Genomic DNA, 23,021 nt, shown 5'->3' with positions numbered 1-23,021 from the left:
GAACCTTAAACATCGATAGTTGATAAGCTATTTACTTATCTCAAACACAGGTACCTATACTCATATACTGGGTGATTATTTTAACAGTAAACATTCTACACCAAGAAAAGTAATACCGTTTTTAAAAATACTTATTTTTAAATTAAAATTAAATTATTTTAAATTATAAAATTTGAATTAATTTTATAAGAATTTTTTTGAAAACAATTTTATCTAATTGCTATCATATTTTTTAAAAAGGTTTTTGTCCTTTAAGTTACAAAACATTAAATTTGCATATATCCTAAATGAATTCATGTGCTTAACCAGGGAATTTCTGTGAGAACTATTAAACATATGATCTATATCCTGAGCGGGTAGTTAATTTGTTGTAAGTATTTAAAGTTAGATATAGTTCAATGAAGTATTAATGTATGTAGGTATAGGAAAACAATTGTTCATGGCATTTGCAAAATTTGAACTACATTCAACAAATCAATCATAATTATATAATTTCTGGGTAGTATTATTAAAATGTCATTGTTTTAGTATGTATATACGATAAACCTAATATTTATATAGGTATTATCTACTTGGAATTGAGTAGTAAAAAAATTGAATTGTAATTGATATTACAGTGAACACTATATATTATATTTCCTATTATACGTTCAACAATTTGCTGTCCAATTAAGTATTACAGTCTGTTTTTGATATCATTACATTAAAATAAATAAATTATTTTTGTTTATTTTAAATAATCACTAAACATTTATACAAAAAACAAAAAATTGGTGAACTTGTACTGCTGTATAGTAGGATAGTTTATTTAACGTCGTTATTCAGTTCCTTGGTAACTTTATTAATAGATAATTAATTTGGTCTCAATTATGATGAATTATTGCATACAAAAAACGGTGTTTGGTGGATTTATAGACGGTCTGTCAGCCTATATACATTCAACTATATTTTACCATTAAATTATACTACTATTAGTCGTTTATCTTTATATTGGTGATACGGTATAGGCTGAGCTAATTTTGTCAGAAATAACCTGCGTATTCGCATATAATACCATACAATAGTTATCTATTAAACATATCATCTTATTATAATAATAGTATTTTAAGTTTTGAGTAAACCTCTTCATTGACTAGATCGTTGATACGAAAGTGTTAAATTTGAATTATTGTATAGATAAATTATTTTAAACAACAAAATGATTCCAAGCTGAGATAGTTTGTCAATTTCTATTTATTTTCTAAAGATTTTTTTTTTAATACATTCGGTAGCTATGTACCATAACCCCGTAAGTAGATCGTATAAAATTGTACAGGAATGATTTTACAAAATGTAGAACATTGCATAAAACACAAACAAAATTTCTTAACCTATATAATTGTATCCTATAGGTATTCTATAGTAAGTTATACTACCTACTTAATTTTAAACTAATATATATATATATTTTTTAATATGCACTAAAAATGTTTAAAAATTACCTTATCATATATATAGTGTAAATATCTCAGCTGGGTGACCTTGTATTGAAATGGAGTTTTTGGGAAGTGATAGGGACTAAGGAGTACTTAATACATATTTTCAGACCAATATCAAATTTTTATTCCTCTCGGTACGCGCATGCGTAGTACAACTTACTTTTTTTTAAATGACAACTCAATTTTTTTCTCTACAGATTCGAGTAGAGTATTGTTTTATAAGATTTATTGTACAAAAAGTTTTTTTTTTATTTTGAAAACTGAATAAGTTAATGTAAGTCACAAATTGGATTTATGCATAATTCTTGTTTAATAACATTTTCATTTATAACCATTGGAAATAATAAAATAAGTCACCACTGTAGGCTAATAAACCTTTGTATTTGAAGCCTTTAATTAATAAAATAAAAAAAAATAAAAAATAAGTGTGAAATAATTAAATACTATTTTTATTGTATAATATTTCGTCAACTGTATTAATTAAATGTACAACAAAATAGTGTAAGTAGTAATAATAATTGATAATAGTAATATTAATAAATAATATTATAGTTAAAAATAAAATGTATTAAATAAATTTGTCGTATGAATTGTTCGAAGTTTTCGCAATCAGTTCTAAACATGATTCCATATCATGATTCCGTGAATCCACGATTTCGGGATGATGCTCCATAATCCATATTATAGCATATAATATTATTAAAACATAAGTTTTCGTGTGTTTAATAAAACATTATCCAATAGTCTTAGAAGTTCGTTGGTTAATAAATTAAAATATAGTCTGTCATTAAGCGTAACATCATAAAAGGACCGTCTTATTAGATTTCCACCAACCAACCCTCACCATAAATTAACAACTTCGACTGAATTTTTAGGATGACTGAAATCATGTTTATAAGATGATGGCGAAATCTTCGAAAAATTCATACGATTTATTTCTACAATTTATTTAATAAATTTTATTTTTTATTATAATTAATATTACTATTTACTATTATCATTATAACTATTTTGTTGTACAGTTAACTAATACAGTTGACGAAATACCATACACTAAAAATAATGTTTAATTATAATACACTTATTTTATTATTTCTAGTGATTATAAATGAAAATATCAATGAACACGAATTAAGCATAAATCCAATTTTTGACTTACTTTAACTTGCTCAGTTTTGAAAATAGAAAAAACTTTTTGTACAAAAAAAAAAAAAAAAACAATACTTGACATTTAAATTTTAACACTTAGTGGCGCCGGACAAATCAAAATTAAATTTATATGCTCAATTAAACTGAAATATTATAATAATTAATAATATGTAGGGGAAAGGTGGGTAAAATGGGGTAGTCGGGTAAAACAGGGTATAGGTTGTTATTCGTCACACTGGAATCGATTGATGATTACTAAATCGTAAATTATCAATACAAGGCTTATCAAAACATGACGTGATGTTTAAATATTTGTTCTAAATCAAATATTCTTATCACAAAAAAAATTGAACTTTTAGCGTGTAGTGTAGAAACTATTTCACTGTCAGTGATTCACGTTTTTATGGTCTCCTCTCGGATATTTGTAACAGTTAATTATTATTATTAATTTAGTACTTTATAAGCTTTGTTTTTAAAAAATTCCAAGTTAAATCATCAAATCTAAATTTTCATAGAAAATATTTTGTGTGACTTGTTAGTTTTGTTTAAAATGGGGTACCCAAGAGATGGTTAAAATGGGGTACCCCATTTTTAACTACTTTATTTTAAGCTTGGTTTTCATAACTCTTAAGTCAGTCATTTTTTTTTTATGTATGATGTGTTTACTAATTAAAACTAAATAAAAGAATATAATGAAAAGAAATATTAATTTTAAGGACAATTTAACTATTCCCCATTTTACCCAACCAAGTACCCCATTTTAACCTACCATTTGGCTAAAATGGGGCAAAATACAATTTTTTTTTTTAAATAAAAAAATAAAAAAACTATTAGATGACTATACAATTTAATTACATAGATGTTTAGTGTACATATTAAAGAAAGTTCTTTGGTTTAGAAAAGTTCATAAAGTTCAACAGTTTAAGGGGTGAAGGCTATTTTCCCTTATGGTCCCCATTTTACCCACCTTTCCTCTACCTCTATAGTAAAAAAACAGAAAAGTTAATACTACATTTTCCAACTACCTACTATTAACAGGTACAGTTGGGAAAATGAAGCATTATCGTGGTTTATACACTTTATGAGAACGAATGAAAATTTAACAAATGTATTACTGTATAGACCATAGACGTATAGTAATATGATAAATAGAAATATTATAGTACTATGATATAATTATATATATCATAATATACAGTTCTACACAATAATATAATCAAATATTTAAGCTATAAAAATTATAGTCTGTAATATTTAATTCGTTGTTAAATTAATTTTACTCTTAATTTGGGAAAAAAAATATGTGTTATTCATCATTATTATAATACAATTTAGTTATGATTTAAAATTTAAAAATAAAATTATTCAAGAAATTATACCGATGGTTTTTACGTCTATTTTATACTGGGCAAAAGTTGGTAGGGAGAAATAATATCATGTGGTTCTTAACTCAGTTGCAATACGCCAATACCATACGAAAAAAATGTCAAAAATTTGTTTCAGTGGAATTTACATGTTTTATTTTTCACAAGTAAAAACATTGTAGTGGTAAAATTTACAGTTGCCCTTTATTCTAGGTTACAAAATGAAATTTATATCTGAAATCCCAGCCATATTCATATGTATATTTGCATATATATATATATGATACAAAATATTATGTAATATCCATATTTTTATATCTGTCTCTTAAAAGTTAAAATAAATTAATGAACCGTTATAATTCAAATTATTAAATAATATTCAGCTTAACCATACTAACATTTTTACAATTTGCAGTTTTAATTAAGTGTTGAGAAAGACAAGTAGGGTTAAGCCATAACTCATAAGTAAAATATTATTATATATTCTGTATAAGTTTAAAGTGGATTCCACAAAGTGGAACTTATTTGTAAAGATAAATGCTTAATAATAATGGTTTCACTTTTTACTAATATTGTTTTGCTCCACTAGCTTTATGCAAACTTTTTACAATAATTATAAACTTAAATATTTTTGCAGGATAAAAATTATCATTTCAAGATATTTTATAATTTAAAAACTTTTTGTAATTTTTTAATAAGATTGAGTAATAATAAAAAAAAAATAAAAAATTTACAAAGATAATAAATAATACATATTTTAATTAGGAAAGAGCCCTCGGCAGCATAGGCCATTGGGCTTACAAAATATGAATAGCTTAAATTAAATATTTACAGTAAGAAACATAAACGAGAGAACTTAATTCTAGATTTTGGATTGAAGGTTTGCTGTTGTGATGAATTGGATGATGTCTGTTATGATAATACATATTAAACAATATTTAAATGCAATTAAAATGTTATGAGGGAAAATATGTATAAACATACAATATAAAATTATCGTAATTAGTGAAATTAATACTCATAATAAATTCATTGTTGTTTTTATAAACTTTTGAGTTTTAAGTCTTTAAACCATCAAAAAAACGATAAAACAGATTTATAGCATAACATAATACTTATTGCAATAAATCTTTAAAATATAGTATACCTAAATTTAAAAAAAAAATGTATATATTATCTTAAAATACGTCTAAAATGTATTCTAAAATGGCCAGTTTTTCGTAAATTTCACTTTTTTTTTCTCATAATTATTGGATATTTCTTAGACTAACTATATCAAAAATTATAAACTATAATATAAATATTTGTTTTTTTTTTTAACCAATGATACCTACTTCGTTTTATGGAAGCTATTTAGCTATTTCAATATACCTATTATTTAATTTTATTCCCATTTATATCTAACCCATATACTTATTCTTCGAAATCGAAATCAATTAAGTGTATTAATCAGAGATAACTGTTTGAACTATATTTTTGTAAAATTACGTAATTATTTTTAGTGTACCTACTTATTACGTATTACCTACAGTATATTATAAATTTTTAAATTGATTAGTAATTTATAATATAAATTTGCAGATAAATTGCTTTAATATTCTCTTTTGTTGGTGGTTTCCGGTAGAAAATATTATCTATAGTTCAACTAGTAAGTATTTTTTTTATTAAGGGATTAGAAATAGAAAAACTCCAATATAATCTAGATGTAGTTAGAAAAAAAACTATCATAAAAAGTTGGGAAGTAGAGAACATCCTCCTGTACAGTTGGTGAAGTTGGTGTCAGCGTAATATTTGTTTTCTTTCTCAGACTCACGTGTAACATAGATAAAACACTCTCACTTAAAATCGTTTTTATGATGTTTGAGTAAAATCACCTACTATAAAAATTATAAATTATAATGTTTTTGAGGGTGTTATTTTTATATGAAAGACTCATTGGACATACCATGGTTAATCATAAACAAAATGCTTTCAAATAAAATAAAATATTACATCATTCTATGATGTTATTATCTATTTTTGTTTTATATTTTATTACATTTGATATTTATTATTATAATCTATCGGTCAATGGTGTAATGTGTTTTCCCCGAACTGTATACGACTGAGAAACATTTTCGTTTTTAGTTCTTACGCGTTACTCATTACTTATTAGTCATATATTGTTGGCATTGTTGCTTAAAGTTTCTTCTTGCTATTCTTGTAAAGTAATATAATAAGTTAAACAAAAAACACCGTTGTGTTAATTCAAACATTTTAAATTTTTATAATGTGAAAACTCCTCACTACTAAAATAAAATAAAATTATTTTTATTAATTATTTTCCAACCCCCCAACATAAGTCATGCATATAAGTATATAATTGAATACTGAATACACTATTAAATACCATATATAATAGAATGTCTTAAGCATAAGGAAACAAGACAACACAAAAACCCTCTACAAACTGAAAATATGATATTATTTATATATACTTTCATCCAAGTTTTTTTTAGATAATTTAAAGAATCGAATATTTATAATTTAAATTAATTTATGTGTTTTTGTAAACGCAAAATAAACGAATAATAAATAATAATATCATTTTATGTCTAAATGTATATACCTACATAATTTATAGTTTATTATATTTAATTGCAAATAAATATAAGCAAAAATGTTTTATAACGTGAATATATAATATGTATATTGAGAATACATTTTTATGAAAAATACATACATTTATTTATTTATAATTTTTCTTATTTTGGTATAACTCTAAAACAAATGACCGCAGATACTTGAAATTTTCACTGAATATTTATATAGGCATTTTATATATTTGATACAATTTTCAAAATATTTAGATTTGTTTTGAGATATTTACTGACATTTTAATTTTTCAAACTTTTGGTTTTTTTTTCTATAAATATCGATAAAAATGTATTTGTTGGGTAGAAAAGCTTTAAAATTTAATTCAAGACACCTAACATATTGTTACAATAGCAGTGAAAAATATTAAAAATATATAGCATGATTTTTTTTTATAAGCATTTAAAGTTCAAATTTTGACTAAATACGTAAAAATTACGGCATTTTTCAAATTATCTTAGATAGAAATTCATAAGAATTTTTATTTTCAAATCTTAGATTCCTAGAGGATCCTAGATTTAATTCAAGATTCCTTATGAGTTTGTCTGTCTTTATCAAAAAAATAAAAATATCCACAGGAAATTCAAATATTTTAATAAGTAATAATAATCTATAATATATCCTAGACAGATAAACCACCTCCACTCAGAATCGTTTTTCGTATACAATGATATAATATCATTGGATTCAAATTTAATTCCATCCATTACAGTAACCCACTTGTAACCTGCTGTACAGCAGAGCGATATCCACTTTTCCGTTTTTTTTTTTTTTTTTTTTATATTACTATTAACTAGTAAGTATAATAATAATACAAGAATATCATAAAATATCCTTAGAAATAAATTCTGATTCCTCTTTCCGCTAAAACTCATATGTTGTTTGCAATGGTTTATTGATTTTTAAATGATATACAATGAATTCAAATTAAACACATCTTTAGCGATGATATTTTCATTGACTAGAAACATTACTCTAATGGCCCAATTGAATAATAAATTCACATTATTTTAGTTAATAAATCGATATTTTTTGTTAAAAATGTATTAATAATTAATTGCCCCCATACTTTTGTATCTACTTATAAAATCATATCTTTTTATCGCCACTTCTTTGTGCGCTCAGGAACAAATTTTCAAATATTTCTAAAATAGAAGCCGATTCCCGCAAGTTTCAGTTACTGCAACCCTCTTTTTTAACATCTACACCGTGGACCAACCTAATACTCAAAACACATGGTAGCCGTCAGCCGACTCTGCGGACAACAAAGCACTACTTGCTTTGCCACTTTGACCCAGACATAGCTACTTCTTTTATGCGAACTCATCTTAACCTACTAGCCTTATGGTACACAGAATAGAGCCTCAAATTAAATCAAACGAAATCGCTCCATTCTACCTTCACACTACGCCCGACTACCCAAAAGACTGACCACAACTCTATTCCTCAATAATCAACCTCTACCCTACTTTAAAAACGTCAAATATCTAAGACCGCCGAATCATATGGGCTCCTCATTTACGCTCCTAAAGTTTAACGCTCAATGATCGTAGCCGCCAACTGCGACACCTAATGACCTCTAAACATATTCATCTGAAAAATAGGCTACTTAAACCAATGATATGCAGCTCTGGGAACCGGGGGGTCAGCAAAACCTACTAACATCAACAGCAAATAAGGAAATTTTCTTTTATCTTTAAGGAATTACGAAACGTCCGTCTGAAAATAATATACTTCGCGTTAGTCCAATCCATATTAATGTATGGTCTGATTGTATGGGGATCAGCTTATAACAATGTATTAGGACCATTAATTAAAACTCAAAGAATGCTAATAAGAGTCCTAGTGAAAAATTATTATATTACTCAAAAGCAAAACTACACTACTAATGATTTATTTATTAAATTGAAAATTTTAACAGTAGAACAATTTTATGAAATATTATCAATCATTAAAGTGCTCACGAATAAAACTGATTATGAATACCATAATATATAATTAATAAAACAAGAGGAGAAAACAATTAAACAAAATACCACGCTGATGACAAACTACCGCATAAACAAAGGTACCTATTAAATTATTTAACCAACTTCCTACAGACATAGTGAGACATTAAACAAATGTATAATATAATTAAATTTATATTAGCAATTAAAAATATGTACATGTGATCGTTTGACTAGTGCCTCATTATAATTGTAGATTTTATTTTGATTGTTTTATTTTAGATATTTTCAATAAGTTATTATGTTTATTATGTTCAAAAATTAATTGAGGCTATATATATTAACTGTGTTTAAAAGTAAATAATTATTAAAAGACTTCCTACTCCCACCACAAACTTTGCTTACAGAGAGTAGGTATCAAGTTAATATTTAAATATTTAATTATTATATAATAATATGTACCTATGTAGTATATTGTAAGTTGAAATAAATAAATACTAAATACTAAATATGACGTGTATGTTTTCGCGTGCATACGTCAACGTCATGTATGTCTGTATGTGTGATACGTACTTGCAACTTTCTTTAACTTTTTTAATTAATTATAATTCTTGAGTCCTGATATAGTTTATACTATAGTTTAAAACGCAAATATAAAATCATTAAACCATCCATTCAGCTTTAGAAACATTTAGATAATAAGTAATATCTAATAATAAATAACTTGAATAATATTAATTCAGATATCTTTTATTAAATAAAAAAAAACAGGAATAAAAATAAATTTTATAAAGAAAAATAATTTAATTAACAAAAATATAAAAAAATGTTGTTTGGGTTAGTCATATTGCATTTTAAAATGTTCATGGTTTCTTGATTCCGTCGATGGCCTTGTTCACGGTAGCCTGAAAAATTGAATCAATAATCAATATTAATAGTTCATAACATATTTAAACAAAAAAAAAAATTTTGATGATAAAATATAATTGATAAATAATTAAGAATCTGGTGGATTCGACAAATGCTAATTTAAATTGTTATTTTAACTTTCAAATCATCCAGTCGGTAAACAACCTGTATGAATATTTAAAAGTGCATCAACATAAACATTATGTCAAAAAATGTCAAGTACCGTTTTAATTTTGAACATGATTTGTCAACGAGAAATAAGTTAATTGTTGAAAAACGAAACAAATTATTAACTAAAATTAATATTCCAAAATATCAATAAATTGTTTTATAATATGATATACATTGAATATACCTAGGTGCAGGCTAGATATAACACTTAAATGTATTACGTATTTGCTAGATTATGATTGTGGTTATACGTTCATAACATATATTTTATTTTATTTGTAAACATTGTAAACTTACTTCTAATTCTTTAGTAGATTTAAGAATTGTTTCAGTGATTCTCTTTACATCTACTTTTTCGTTAAGGGGCTTGCCGACTTTGTCGTCGAATATTACTTTGGCATCATTGATTTGTTTTTTGAATTCCTTTTCTAATTCGTCGTATTTTTCAACCAATTTCGGGTCAGCGTTTTTGCGAACGATATCCTTCATTTTGTTAGCTTCAGTTTCAATCTTTAAAAGTAAATTCAATTCGAAAATAGAAATAAATTTGAAAAAGTAACGAAATACAATCTATATTATCTATTCTTACGTCATTAAATCCTTTAGATATCAGAGCTTTAACTTTATCGACGGATTTTTGGGCATCGGCAGAGTTAGGGTAAATTCCCATAAAGTGATTAGTAATAGACATAAAAGATTGTGTCATTTGATCAGCAACTTTTTTAATGTCTTCGGTATCAAGTGCTGGACCAGTTGCGGCTGACATGGCCTAAAACATTATTTAAACGTTAAAATACATTTCATATATTAACAATAATGAATAAACTAAAACTAAAAACTTAGGTACGTTATTCATCAGATATAAATAATATGGATATCGTAATGTTTCAATTTTAAGTAACTACATGATTTACTATACTCAGTAAAGTATATAATGATAATAAGTAAATAATTATAAACACATAATACTATGAGTGTGGTTCAATATTTTACGTGAAAAATGTACAGTTGGATGACAGTATCTTACAACAGAATCACGACTTAGACAAATAATTTGGAATTGAATAAATATCATCATTTCCTTTTAATATAGCTAAAACAGCTTGAGTATTAAAATTTAAAATATCGAAAAAAATCATAAATTATATAAATTATTATAATAATAGCAGTCTCCTTATATAAATTATCTTACCTGTCCAACAAAGACGATCGCGAAACACAAGACAATTTTTCCGTTCATGGTGATAGCGTTTTACGATTACGACGGTGATATAATAGTAACAATAATAATAGTAGTAGTTTTTCAGCAAACAAATTCGTGCACTGATCAATCAAAACTAATCGGCCTGCTTATATAGGCAATAATAGCCGAGTCCCCCGACTCGACGCCCCATTAGTTACTGATAATGTATAAAATATTACGTTTATTGCCTGCGCTTGAACTTCGGTGCACTGTTCTAATAATTGTCAGTATTACAATTTCTTCACTGTTTTTTTTTTTTTTTACAAATCGGTTAAAAAATTATACGGTCGATGTATTAAATCTGCAAAAGCTGACGTTACATATTATAATATTATTCTTTGCGTTATATATTTTTTTTGGTTTTACTTCTAGTTTTCAATATTGTTTCGCTCAGTTGAGAAATCGCCTACCTATATATTATTTTTAAATTTTACCAGTAAAAAATGACTAATAAGACACAGTGCACTTTGTAACTATGTTAATTGATTTTAGAGGTGAGTATATATGAATACATGCATATACCGTGCTCATTGATCAACAAACTGTTTTCCGCATAAGCCATAAGGTCACTTTTTTTCGGCATGTATTATACTATAATACTATTATACTATAATCCTATAATAATTATAGAATGGAAATTGATCCGTACTTACTCAGTATTGCACCGTTGTTTGTTATTATAGAGTATAGACCTGTTATTAGTCAATACTGTCCATGATAATATTTTTAATTATTGTCTTTATAGTGTTTACTCAATAGGTATTTTAGTAACGAACGCGGAATTCAAATACAAATAAAAATAAATATTTTTTTAACTAATTTTTATAATATTTTATTTAAAAACATTATTATATCTTAATCATTATTGTATTAATATTCTAGATGTTATTTCTGAGTATTTGTAATAAATCCAACATAGTTTTTATTTATAATTTCTAAGTAATGCAGGTCAATATTTTATCCTAGCTAGCTTATTTTATGTTCATCTTTTAGAACAACAATATTAATTTTATTACTTACAAATTGAACGATACAAACTCTATAATAACACTTCAAAGAATGAGATGATAATACGTTAATACCTTTTATAATGATCGATGGTTGCTACTTGAAGATTTTTGGAATAAAACAGTTTTAAATATGTTTCTTTCAAAAAAAAAACAACATATTTTTGTGCCCGTCAAATTAACTATAACTCTTATGTATATTAATTTAATTTTAATTAAAACTAATTTAAATTAATTTTAAAGCAACCACAACACTCAAATTATTTATGTTTTTAAAAAAAACCAACTTATACAATGTAATATAACCTCTATGGTTTATGTATATATATTTATAAACGTTAATACTTATGTTTATTTATAATGTTAATAATGTTAATAATAATAATATTGTAATATTGTAATGCAATGTAGACCAATGGCCAGAGCCGCCGCGGTCTTTTGAGATTAATAAAAAAAAAAAAATTTAATTTTTTTGAATGTTAAATTTACTACACTCAATAACGAACTGTTACAAATATATCAAACATTTTTAACGCAATGATTTAATCATTTTTGAAAAAAAATTTAAGAATTTATTTAATCTGTTTATACAGATTATAACTACCAAATTCTAAATAAAATATTGGTAATTTGTATTTGTTAATTTTCAAGAAAGTAATATACAATTTACATTTATTACCTAGTTCAATTTAGTTTAATTAATTAACCATAATTGTATAAACTTTATTTTGACAATTATTATATTAACGTACCTATTTAGTATTCATGTTGTTTATAATAAATAATTACTTAGTAGTGTATAAATCTAAAAATAATTTGTATAAAATATATTAAATAAACCTATTACAAAATTATAGTTATAATAATTGTTTGTAATTATAATTTGTGGTAGTAAAATATCACTAATGAATACGAATAAGAATGCGTTTATATTAATATAATACTTCTATGTTTATTTATATCTATTAGACAGATTGAACATTTTGGAAAAACTGCGAAATTTATAACTTTATGAGTTTCAAATTAATTTTGAGGTAATTTTTTGTAAATTGTATTTTACTTTGAACTGTTTCTATTAACTATTTATAGCTTAAAATAAATTTAAATAAATTCATACCTCATATTGAGATATTTAATATAAAAGTGTATGGTTATTTTTTATCGGTTTCATTAATTTTATACATAATATAAATTTTTCATTTGCTTGAGAGCCACTAAAAACGTTAGTTTTTATATAAGGCACCAAACAATAGCTTTATACATTAGGTTATCGAATTAAAAATTTAAAAATGAACTAAATATTTGCCACATATTAATTAGAATAAATTATGCTTTAAAAATTATTATCTGTTTATGGACATCAATAATTTTTATATTAAACATTTAAAACCATAACCATTTAATAAAATAAATAATATCCATAAATTAATCCCATGTAATATTTATTTTATTTTTTTATTCATATAAGTGTTACTGAACCAACTTACAAACGTAACTGATAATATTTTAGTCTTTATGAACTAATCAAATACATAAAGGTCGATGAACGTGAAATTCTGAGAAATAAAAATATATAATAGGAAACGGTTATATTTTACTTTACTGTGATGCAGAATCAAATGGTGAAATTTAGATAATTATATTTTCGAAGTAGGTATCACAATACTTATATAGTTATATATAGTGTATAGCAATGTATTTTGTTCTATACAGAGTGATTTAATAAGCATGCTCAGTGCTCGCCATATTTCTACTGAATACATTCTAATTCTAATGTTTTGAATTTTAAAACAGTTGAAGACTAAAAATTATATTTTTATACCACTTACGGACTTTTGGTTGATACTGTGACCCTAGGATTCTTCCTTTTTTCCTTTCAATTATTCAGCAAATATTCGTTTTACAAATTTTTATGTAGGTATAATATTAATAAAAATTTGAGTAAGTTTTAGTCATATAATTTTGTGTTCTTAAGATTATATATTTTTTGCAATATAGGTTTAGTAAATATACTGGCTTAGATGATTCAACAATTTTATTAATTACGATCGGATTGATCTATCAATATAAGGAGGATCCAAGTATAATGAATACTCTACATATAATATGGCATTAGTTTAAAATTTTTATTTCATAGCAAGTATTAACATTTTAATTACTCAGAAACTATACTCGTTAGGAGGATGGGGTCTGATTTAAAAAATAGAAGTATATGTTTCGCTAAAGGAAATTCCATAAATATTAAATATTTTGCTAAAAATCATTGCTTATAAAAACTGATGTGTGTAAACATATTTTTATACCAGAATTTTGCTCTGGCGTGTTATTCAATGTTTAAATGCATAGGTACTTTAAGACAATTTAATCTTTCTTATACATTATATTATTATATTATGCTACAACAAATATTTTTTTGATTCGATTTATCATTTTCTCATAATATAGTATAGTGTCGACTAAAAATATTTGATCAAGAATTTGATGTAAGTATACTCTATTAAATAACAACCAATATTATAATGGTATCTATACCTATAATGACATTATGTAATAAAGAACATCCATATTATATTCCTTATATTTCACATTGTTACTTGGACGATAAACTGATAACCATCATGTAAATAATGTTATAAAATATTAATTTTTTAAAATTAAGTTGATTTATTTTAAGTGTCAAGTAATATTTCCAAATAAAATACTAACTAATAATATAAAACTATGGTTAATTAGTATTTTCAATGGGTACTTTTAGTATTCATCTGTGTCATCGCATCCTTAAATGTTTAATACAATTATAATGTAGTCTATAATCATTTATGAGCAAAACAGAATATATTAAACATTAAATTATATTTTGTATTTTTAATTTTTATAGTTGCAACCATTAAAGCGATACATTCATAATGTGTTAATAGTGAACTGCATAGGTAATTTTTTAATTAACAATTTTTATCTCTAAAATTAGGTATTAACGTTTTTGGAAACATATATTTACATGATCTATAGTTATTAAGATTTTAATAAATTTGATATAATATCTATTATGTAATGTATACTGTATGTAGCTATAGTTAACAGTTATAAATTTCAAATATTTTTGAACTATAATTATTTTTGTACTTGTATTTTAGTTTTTAAAAATTATCGTTCTATACAAGTTCTGGTGGCATTCAAATTATAATTAAAACGCCTATATAAAACTGAAGCTTGCTATATATAGGTTTAATCAATATTCCACCATAATTAATATATTTTATAAATACTTCTTTAGGCATTTATTTCAAACAATATTATAAACAATTTTCATATCAATTGCGTGGGTAGTCATTTTTTTCAAAATTTCAGAAATATTAAAAATTATTGTTCTGTGAACGTAACTGCGTAAGATGTAACCCTGTATTAAAACTGTTATTTGTATACAGTTGATATTTAAAATATTATATACCCATGGTATACCAAACTTATGGGGACGGAGAGGAAGGGTCCTACCTAAGTCTCTGACATAAAATAAGTAATCAGCCCTCCCCCAAATTTAAATGCTTACTATTTCATTGGTTTATTAGGAAATCACAAAGTGGCCCTCCCTATATTGCTGTTATGTAATATGTGTGTAATAAATAACACAAATTTATCAATCACAGTCATAACTGTATCAATAAAGATTAGCTATGTGATAAATAGTACTATATAAATAAAAATAGGTACTTAGGTGATATGCAGGAAAAAACTTGCAAGAATCATACGTTAAAATATAAATATATACTGTTTTGGTTTCCATCAATAATAATATAATATTTTTATATGATGAGGTTAAAATCATACAATCATTCGGCTACGGAACTGGGTAGGTATGGTGTATGTTTCAAAACGTGTTATACTCTATTGTTATGCATTCATGCCGCTAACTACAATATTTTCCAATTAAAAAGAAATTATATTCATCATTAATTTAAGATTTACTATACTTATAACTTTTTTTTTATGACAAGATATTTATTTTGGTCATAATATGTTTTATCTGCAGACCTTGATCAATAGGCATAGAGTTAACGCGACGTGTTAATAATATAATACTCATGATGTGTATCAACAAAATGTCGATGGACATTGAAATTATTGTTAAGTAATGCATATTATACGATCCAACGCAAATGTTAATTATTGTGAGTTCAAATTTCATGTTTGTCACAATATAAACAAATAACAATAATTGAATGATGTAAGAACTGGCCTTAATTATTATAAAGGTTTATTTAGTTATAAAATAGACTATATTATATTGTATGTATACCTACTTATGTTTCAATAAGACGCAATGTTCTTTTTATTATTCAACAAGTTATAGTATTTACTACAGTTATTCCGACTACCAGATCAAAGCTCAAAATAATAAGGTATACGTTATTATATTACATAAGTTCTTACATTTTATACGACGGCCTGTAACACAAAGCACGAATTATCAATAATTAATTAGTTCGTCAGTTACTCAAACATAATATTTTGATATTTAGCTACCTACTGTTTTTTTTAAAAATTATTTATAATTTTAGTTATCTAGTTATATACATTTTTAACTAAAACTACTATAAAATCTCCAATATCCGTACACTTCTGTTATTGGCTGCCTTATAATATATATATATATATATATCACTTATAAGTTATCATAACATATTCATATTTAAAAGCTTGAGTTTGACCAACTGCGCAACAACGTAAATTTGTCAAGCATTGTTACTTTTCTTCTTATTTTCTTTAAGGTTTCTTAACATGACAACTTTATTCGTAATGTATCTATTATATTTTGAAATTATGAAAGTACAACTTAAAGAAAATGTCAGCGCACTATTTATTTTTTCTCTTAATTCGTTTGTAAAGTTGAAACACATAATAAAATATAAGCTATATAAAGTTTTTAATCTGAATGTTTACGGGACAAATAATAGTAGTTGTAACTATTTTCGAATATTTCAATGCGATTTTATATTTATTACATATCATTTAAGTGAAATTAAATTTTATACCGATTTTGAAATCTAATACTCGTAAATGTGTAAAATAATGTTTGTCATTAAAAATTGTAATACTTAATAAATATTGTCAACTAAAAATTTATCGTTTTTCGAGAAATGACGATAACAATAATTTTATTACTGTTAACAAAAAGTGAACTTCATAATTATTTTTAGATAAAATCATATTTGTTTGGCTTGTAAATTAAATCATTAAGTTGCGTAGGTACATTTTTATTTTTTTACTATACCTATTACCTATTTTAAAGTTATTATTATTTTTATATGTTTCTAGCGCATTTTTACTGTATGTTCTGATACTTTTTGTGAATAAAACTACATTCTCTGATTATAATATAATATTGAAATCATTATTGTGTACTTAAAAAAGTATTAGTTATTAGATAAATTCAAATTTTTGGTTAGGTTATTTCATAGATATATTAACTCAATGTAATATTGTTATGAATGTATGATATTATTCTACAGTTTGTTATAAAATTACAATTTAGGTAATATATATATATAAAATAAAAAGGATACGGAATAATTTAATTGAAAAAAACTTAAGTTTTAAATAAGGATTTTTTTAATTTGTTTTTTAAATCTCTAAATCTGTTACAAAAATATGAACAATAAGAATAATTGAGGAAGTAAATAGATAGAAAAAATAAATAGATAAAAATGACTGATTAAACAGAGAGTAGAAACCTCCCCGTGGAGGTACTACGATTAAATAATATAAGTAATACAATTGAATATTAGTTTGTCAGTAGATTCTATGACATTAGCGCTTGTGGCGTTTGGAAGAATTTTCAGGGATAGTTAAGGAAGATATATCGTGTATGAGTGGGGTTCTGTGGCTTAAAATGCGATTATGTAAAGAAATAAATTACAGCTTTTTAATACATTTTTATAACGATCCGGATAAAGTCTGAATTACTTTCTGTTTATTTAAAAACAATGGTAATTCTATTTATTCGATATTGCATATTATGCTTAAACATATTATTTAGATAGTAGGATCATAGAGTTAAAGTAAAAACTTAATGTTTTGACATTACTATAAGTAAACTAAACTTTTTTTTCAGCCACAAACACTCTTCATAATATATTATGTGGGTCAAACTGTATATAAAATAGGTACCTACATATTAAATAAAATTAATGACATATTTTAATATAATTAAATCGATTAAATATTTTTTTCCATTTTATCGAGTTTTACCAAAATTAATTCTTTCTTAATCTTCATTAAAATAGCTAAGTAATAAGTATATGTATATTATTCTTTGTTATATATTATATGCATTATACATAATAAATAAAGTACGTATGTCGTATATAGTAGGCACCTATTTATAAATAGTACCTAACACAAAATTAAAGGTTTATTCACTTGAACTTTAAGGTATATTTAATATTAGGTACCATTTTAGGAAGAAGAAATAAGCTGTTTTTAAAACAAACTTGTACCTATCTATTATGATTTAATAAAGGTCTTTAATATTAATAGGATGGATACTAAACAAAAACATAATTTCTGTTATGGATCAATCGTTATTAAAAAAATAAATAATATTATAAATTTGTCACGTTTCAATGTTTTGGGTTTTACAAATTTGGTATTGTTTTCCTCACCAGCCATAATTAGTAAATTTTTCTAATACTAAATAGTAAATATGTACAAATGTCACTCATATAAAGATGCTTGTATTATTATAGTTTGTATGCATTGTATCATTTGTATCTCTATTCATTGGTACAGGTAGAGTTTAAAGTGTTTACACTTAATTAATTTAACTGTTGCCGAATTACGTTGTTCTTACGATTTTAAAATTATGATGTTTTGGTTTATGTTAAATATATTTTTAATGATTTCCGCTATTTCACAGGTAAGTGGTTGATAATAATAAGTTCTTACATTAGTGAAACATTAATAATCGGAAAAGGATTTTTTTTTATTAAATAATTCTTAAATATAAACAAGATAAAATTTTTTAATGATCTATAAAAACAAACAAGTATGAGGTAGCAGTTCAATATTATGACTCATTTATATGAATTACATAATAAATTCAATATACAACATAAGGTCAAAGGAAAAAATTCTGAAATAATAATTTTTTTATTTGTGTTTTAAGTTAAAATGTTGGAAAAAATTATTCAGCATAAGCAGGCAAATTATAAAATAATTTTGGAGTCAAAAATGCAATCAGTTTCTAATAAATACATTTACAGTAATACATTGTTTCTACCAGACAAACGTATAACAAAGCAAATTTATATTCAGTTAACATCGCACAATTGTTCCAATTGTATGATATTAACTTTAATTTAGATTAAATTGACCTATTAACAAACATAAAGGTGAAAATATAGTATCTGTTCAGTGATTGAAATTTTTTTATTACACTTCATAACTCAAATATACGAAATTAGAACATGAATAAAAAATTATAATACTAAATTGATATTACCATTTAGTATTTTAATTCGATAAAAAATATTTAAAATAGGTATATTGTAAAGGGTACAAACTATAATGTATTCTGAATGCTTAATAAAAGTAACTGAAACTAATAATGCGATCATATAAATATATATTTTAATGTATTAATATATAATATATATTACAACTTTGTAATATATTTATATATTAAAAATTATAAGTATTTATAAGTTTATACATATTATAATATCATAAAATTTTTAGTTTGATTTTAAACATTTTAGATTTTTATATTAAACCTAACACAATAAGAAATAATTTAATGAAAGCAGCAAAATAAAAATTATTTGAAGTTACAAGTTATATGAGTAAAATAAAAAAGAAAGTAGGAATGTAAATACATATATCTATTATATATAATATATAATAGTATATTTATATTGGTATTATAGTGTTTATTTTACTATTAGTTATTCGGTTGGCGTTGTACGGTATAAAAGTTTGTGATTAGTTAAAATATTTTGAGAATGTAATTGGGTTTAGTAAAAATTAATAGTATATGTAAAAGTTTCAAATATAATTTTGAATTAGGTACCTATAACAAAATAACTCAAGTGATTATTCTTAATTTCTAAATATTTATTCTAAACATTTATTAAATTTCGTCCAAATTTGAATTTTAAATGTTTCTAAGAAAATATATCATACCTATTATATTATAACAAATTATGATGAGCCATGTATTCAATTTTCAAGCTTTTTGACCATGTGAAAAGTTGTTTACTGACATTTATTGATAATAGCTAAAAATATATCGAAGTTGTCAAATATCTTTAAATAGCTCAAAAAGAATATAAATATTTTGAATACTTCCATGTATAGAAAATTGTAGCATAACGATTTTAAGAAAATTTCAAGTATCCATGTATTTTTTGAATTACTTACATCGTTGCATCAACTAAAGATGAATATCTATCTTAACTGTTTTTGTAAAATGCTTGTATTATAAAGTAGACAACGCCCACAAAGATTAAGGTTGAAGCTTTTTTTTACTGTCGTGGATACAAAATTACAAACTAAAATAACTCACACGCAATTTATTATGCAAAAGCATTAATCAATTGGTACACCAATTCGCCGTTTATAATCTTAGATTATTTATTTGTTAATTTAAATGTTTAAGGTACGTGGATTAAAAAAAAATTCATCGAACATTTCAAATCATCAAACAAAAAATGAACCCAGTGTCTTGATGCTAAAGGATGTTTTTGGTAATACGTACAAGTATATTTATCCAAATGATATGGACCAATTTTCTAAGATGAGTACTCTCGGTAATAAAAATTCTTCTACGGTGATACATTTACCACCAGGAATATTGAAATCTGACAACACTTCAAGTGAAACAGGTATTAGTCCTGTAGATCATCCGTACAAAAGGATAAGCTCTACAACGTCTGAGAGACCAAGGACGAATAAACCGAAAAATATAACCAATCAACATAAACAATCTTTACCCGGCTCCAAGGATAATCACATACTATCTTCTATATCCCTAAAGCCCGAAATAGAACTTTCTAAAGTAAACAACACTGCTGTTTCAATTAATTCGAATATATCGACTGAAACTTCTACTATAAAATATTGTATATCTGAAAAAAATGAGGATGAGAACAGTAAAAATTACAAAGCAACTACAATGCCAAACTTTAATAATTATTCTAGTGACATTTCAAATGATGTTCCAATATTATCTGAAATTAATAATGAACAATACGATACCTCAAAGAAGTTGTATAAATCGTGTGACACCTGTAACGGCTTAATATTATTGGTAAAAAATGATATTAAATTAAAACTTTTCTTAAATTCTAATGGAATATTAGATAAATCGTCTAAAATGAACAGTAAAAAAAATTCAACGATAAAGGATGAACTTTCCACCGAAGATGACGTGGTAAAAGATGACGAGTTGGAGTTTCCTATTTCATTGGGTGTTGGAGAATGATAACTACTTCATAAAAACGCTGAAAGAAAACATGCGTTATTATCTTTTTAAGTATAACAAAAAATGTTGGATCAAAATTTAGACTTACGTTCAAAAATTAACAAAAAAAAAAAAAAAATGTATAATATGTATCGATAAAATATTTTGTACTTATACGTATAATGTAATATTAAACAATTTTTAATGTAGTAATAATAATATGCTGTAGTCTGTACCTATATTATAAATTTATGGGTGTTTTTAGAATCAATAAAAATTATAATTTATTATGTGTAATATATATGCGTATATATTGCCTAATGATTTATCACTTACCTATTTGTAACGAATAACCGTATTTTGTTGTGTATGCGTTACGTGTGTTATTATTAAGATTGTTCCTTAGTAAATAAAATTAAATATTTAAATATTTAAACTGTAAATAGTGTATGTTTTATTACGAGCTAAGTTTTTGTTTTCTTATTATTATTGGAATGTGTTAGGGGTGTTTTGTTCGTTTATTCACATTTCGTCTTCTCACAACTAATACAGAAATGGACAGTATCTTTAATAGATACAATTGTATTTAGTATCTTTTGATATTTTGATAATTATTTCTAAATCTTTTTTTCGCCGTATCTTTTATTTTTTTTTTACGTCAAGATATTGATAAAAAATAAGATAGACACATCTTTAAGTCTAAGATAGAATAATCTCCCTAAGAGAGACACCCCATTTCAAGTATGAACTAAATCCAACTGTCTACCATAACTATCACAAACCGTCATCAAAGTGGAAGACTGAAACATTTTTATAAAAATATCAGTATACTGAACTAAAAGGTGATGAGCAAGGATGTCAAACATAAAAGTAAATTATTAAATTTTATTCAGAATTTATAACGGTACCTATCTAACGAGGACATAAGAAGCCAAATAATTATACAGACAAACATGACGTAGATATTCCTTTTTTTTTAAATGAATTATATTATTCGATACTATCGTTTATCACTGTGATAACCATTTTTATTTTTTTATATTAAATTAAAAAAAACTATGATGCCATAATAAATTATTGATTGTATTGTAAGTTCGTGATAAACAACTGAAATTAATATTTTACGTCGAAAAAAATAAAATACAATAACAATAATGCTGTCGTAACGCACATAATATTTTATCGGCTATTAACATACAAAATATAAAAAATACGTATGTTTATGAGATTTATTTTGATAACTATAGAAAATAAAATTAATTATCATAATATTTTAGCAACGAACGACGACGACATAATATTTTATCATAATATATATATATGATTATGTAGACACGCATTCATATACGATTTTGATGGACACTATATTTACACATAGCGTATAATAATATGAATATATTTTGTAAGAAAATTGGTATCGAAAAATATGCATAAAATGTTAATCAAGTATTATTATTATTATTATTTATTTTTTATCATCATATATAGAGTTAAAATCAAACCATTTCGTCCAATACACTATACACATAATAAATCTATTACATATTAAACATAGATAAAATATATATGTATGTATGCAAAACGTCTTCGTATCGGTTAAGGAAACGTTTATAGGAACACGTAATTGATTGTATATGGCGTTTCACTTTGACACGATATA

At 24.4% G+C, this 23,021-nt stretch overlaps 2 protein-coding genes across 4 annotated transcripts; one reads left to right on the top strand and one right to left on the bottom strand.

The window, feature by feature from the left end:
• Positions 1-136: 136 nt before the first annotated feature.
• LOC107163367 (uncharacterized) lies at positions 137-21,729 on the top strand. 3 transcript variants are annotated; one of them, XM_089226191.1, is made up of 2 exons: positions 137-370; positions 20,558-21,728. In XM_089226191.1, exon 2 carries the CDS (start codon positions 20,627-20,629, stop codon positions 21,380-21,382), a length of 756 nt encoding a protein of 251 aa, XP_089082317.1. In that variant the 5' UTR covers positions 137-370; positions 20,558-20,626; the 3' UTR covers positions 21,383-21,728. The 3 variants fall into 3 exon arrangements, with proteins under 3 accessions (XP_089082317.1, XP_089082318.1, XP_089082316.1); XM_089226192.1 differs by lacking the exon at positions 137-370 and adding an exon at positions 11,095-11,391; XM_089226190.1 differs by lacking the exon at positions 137-370 and adding an exon at positions 18,680-18,817 and having other exon boundaries at positions 20,558-21,729.
• On the bottom strand, positions 9,307-11,006 carry LOC107163372 (uncharacterized). The gene is made up of 4 exons (XM_015510769.2): positions 10,847-11,006; positions 10,244-10,423; positions 9,952-10,164; positions 9,307-9,479 (listed from the first exon to the last, which is right to left on the bottom strand). The coding sequence occupies exons 1-4, from the start codon at positions 10,892-10,894 to the stop codon at positions 9,438-9,440; spliced, it is 483 nt and encodes a 160-aa protein (XP_015366255.1). The 5' UTR covers positions 10,895-11,006; the 3' UTR covers positions 9,307-9,437.
• Positions 21,730-23,021: the final 1,292 nt, after the last annotated feature.

Source organism: Diuraphis noxia, unplaced genomic scaffold (assembly GCF_037042655.1).
Source record: "Diuraphis noxia isolate RWA-SAM2 unplaced genomic scaffold, SU_Dnox_SAM2 contig0004, whole genome shotgun sequence".
In the NCBI taxonomy this organism is placed as follows: Eukaryota; Metazoa; Arthropoda; class Insecta; order Hemiptera; family Aphididae; genus Diuraphis; species Diuraphis noxia.
The sequence above is the reverse complement of the archived record's forward strand: the minus strand, read 5'-3'. Positions and strand labels throughout refer to the sequence as shown.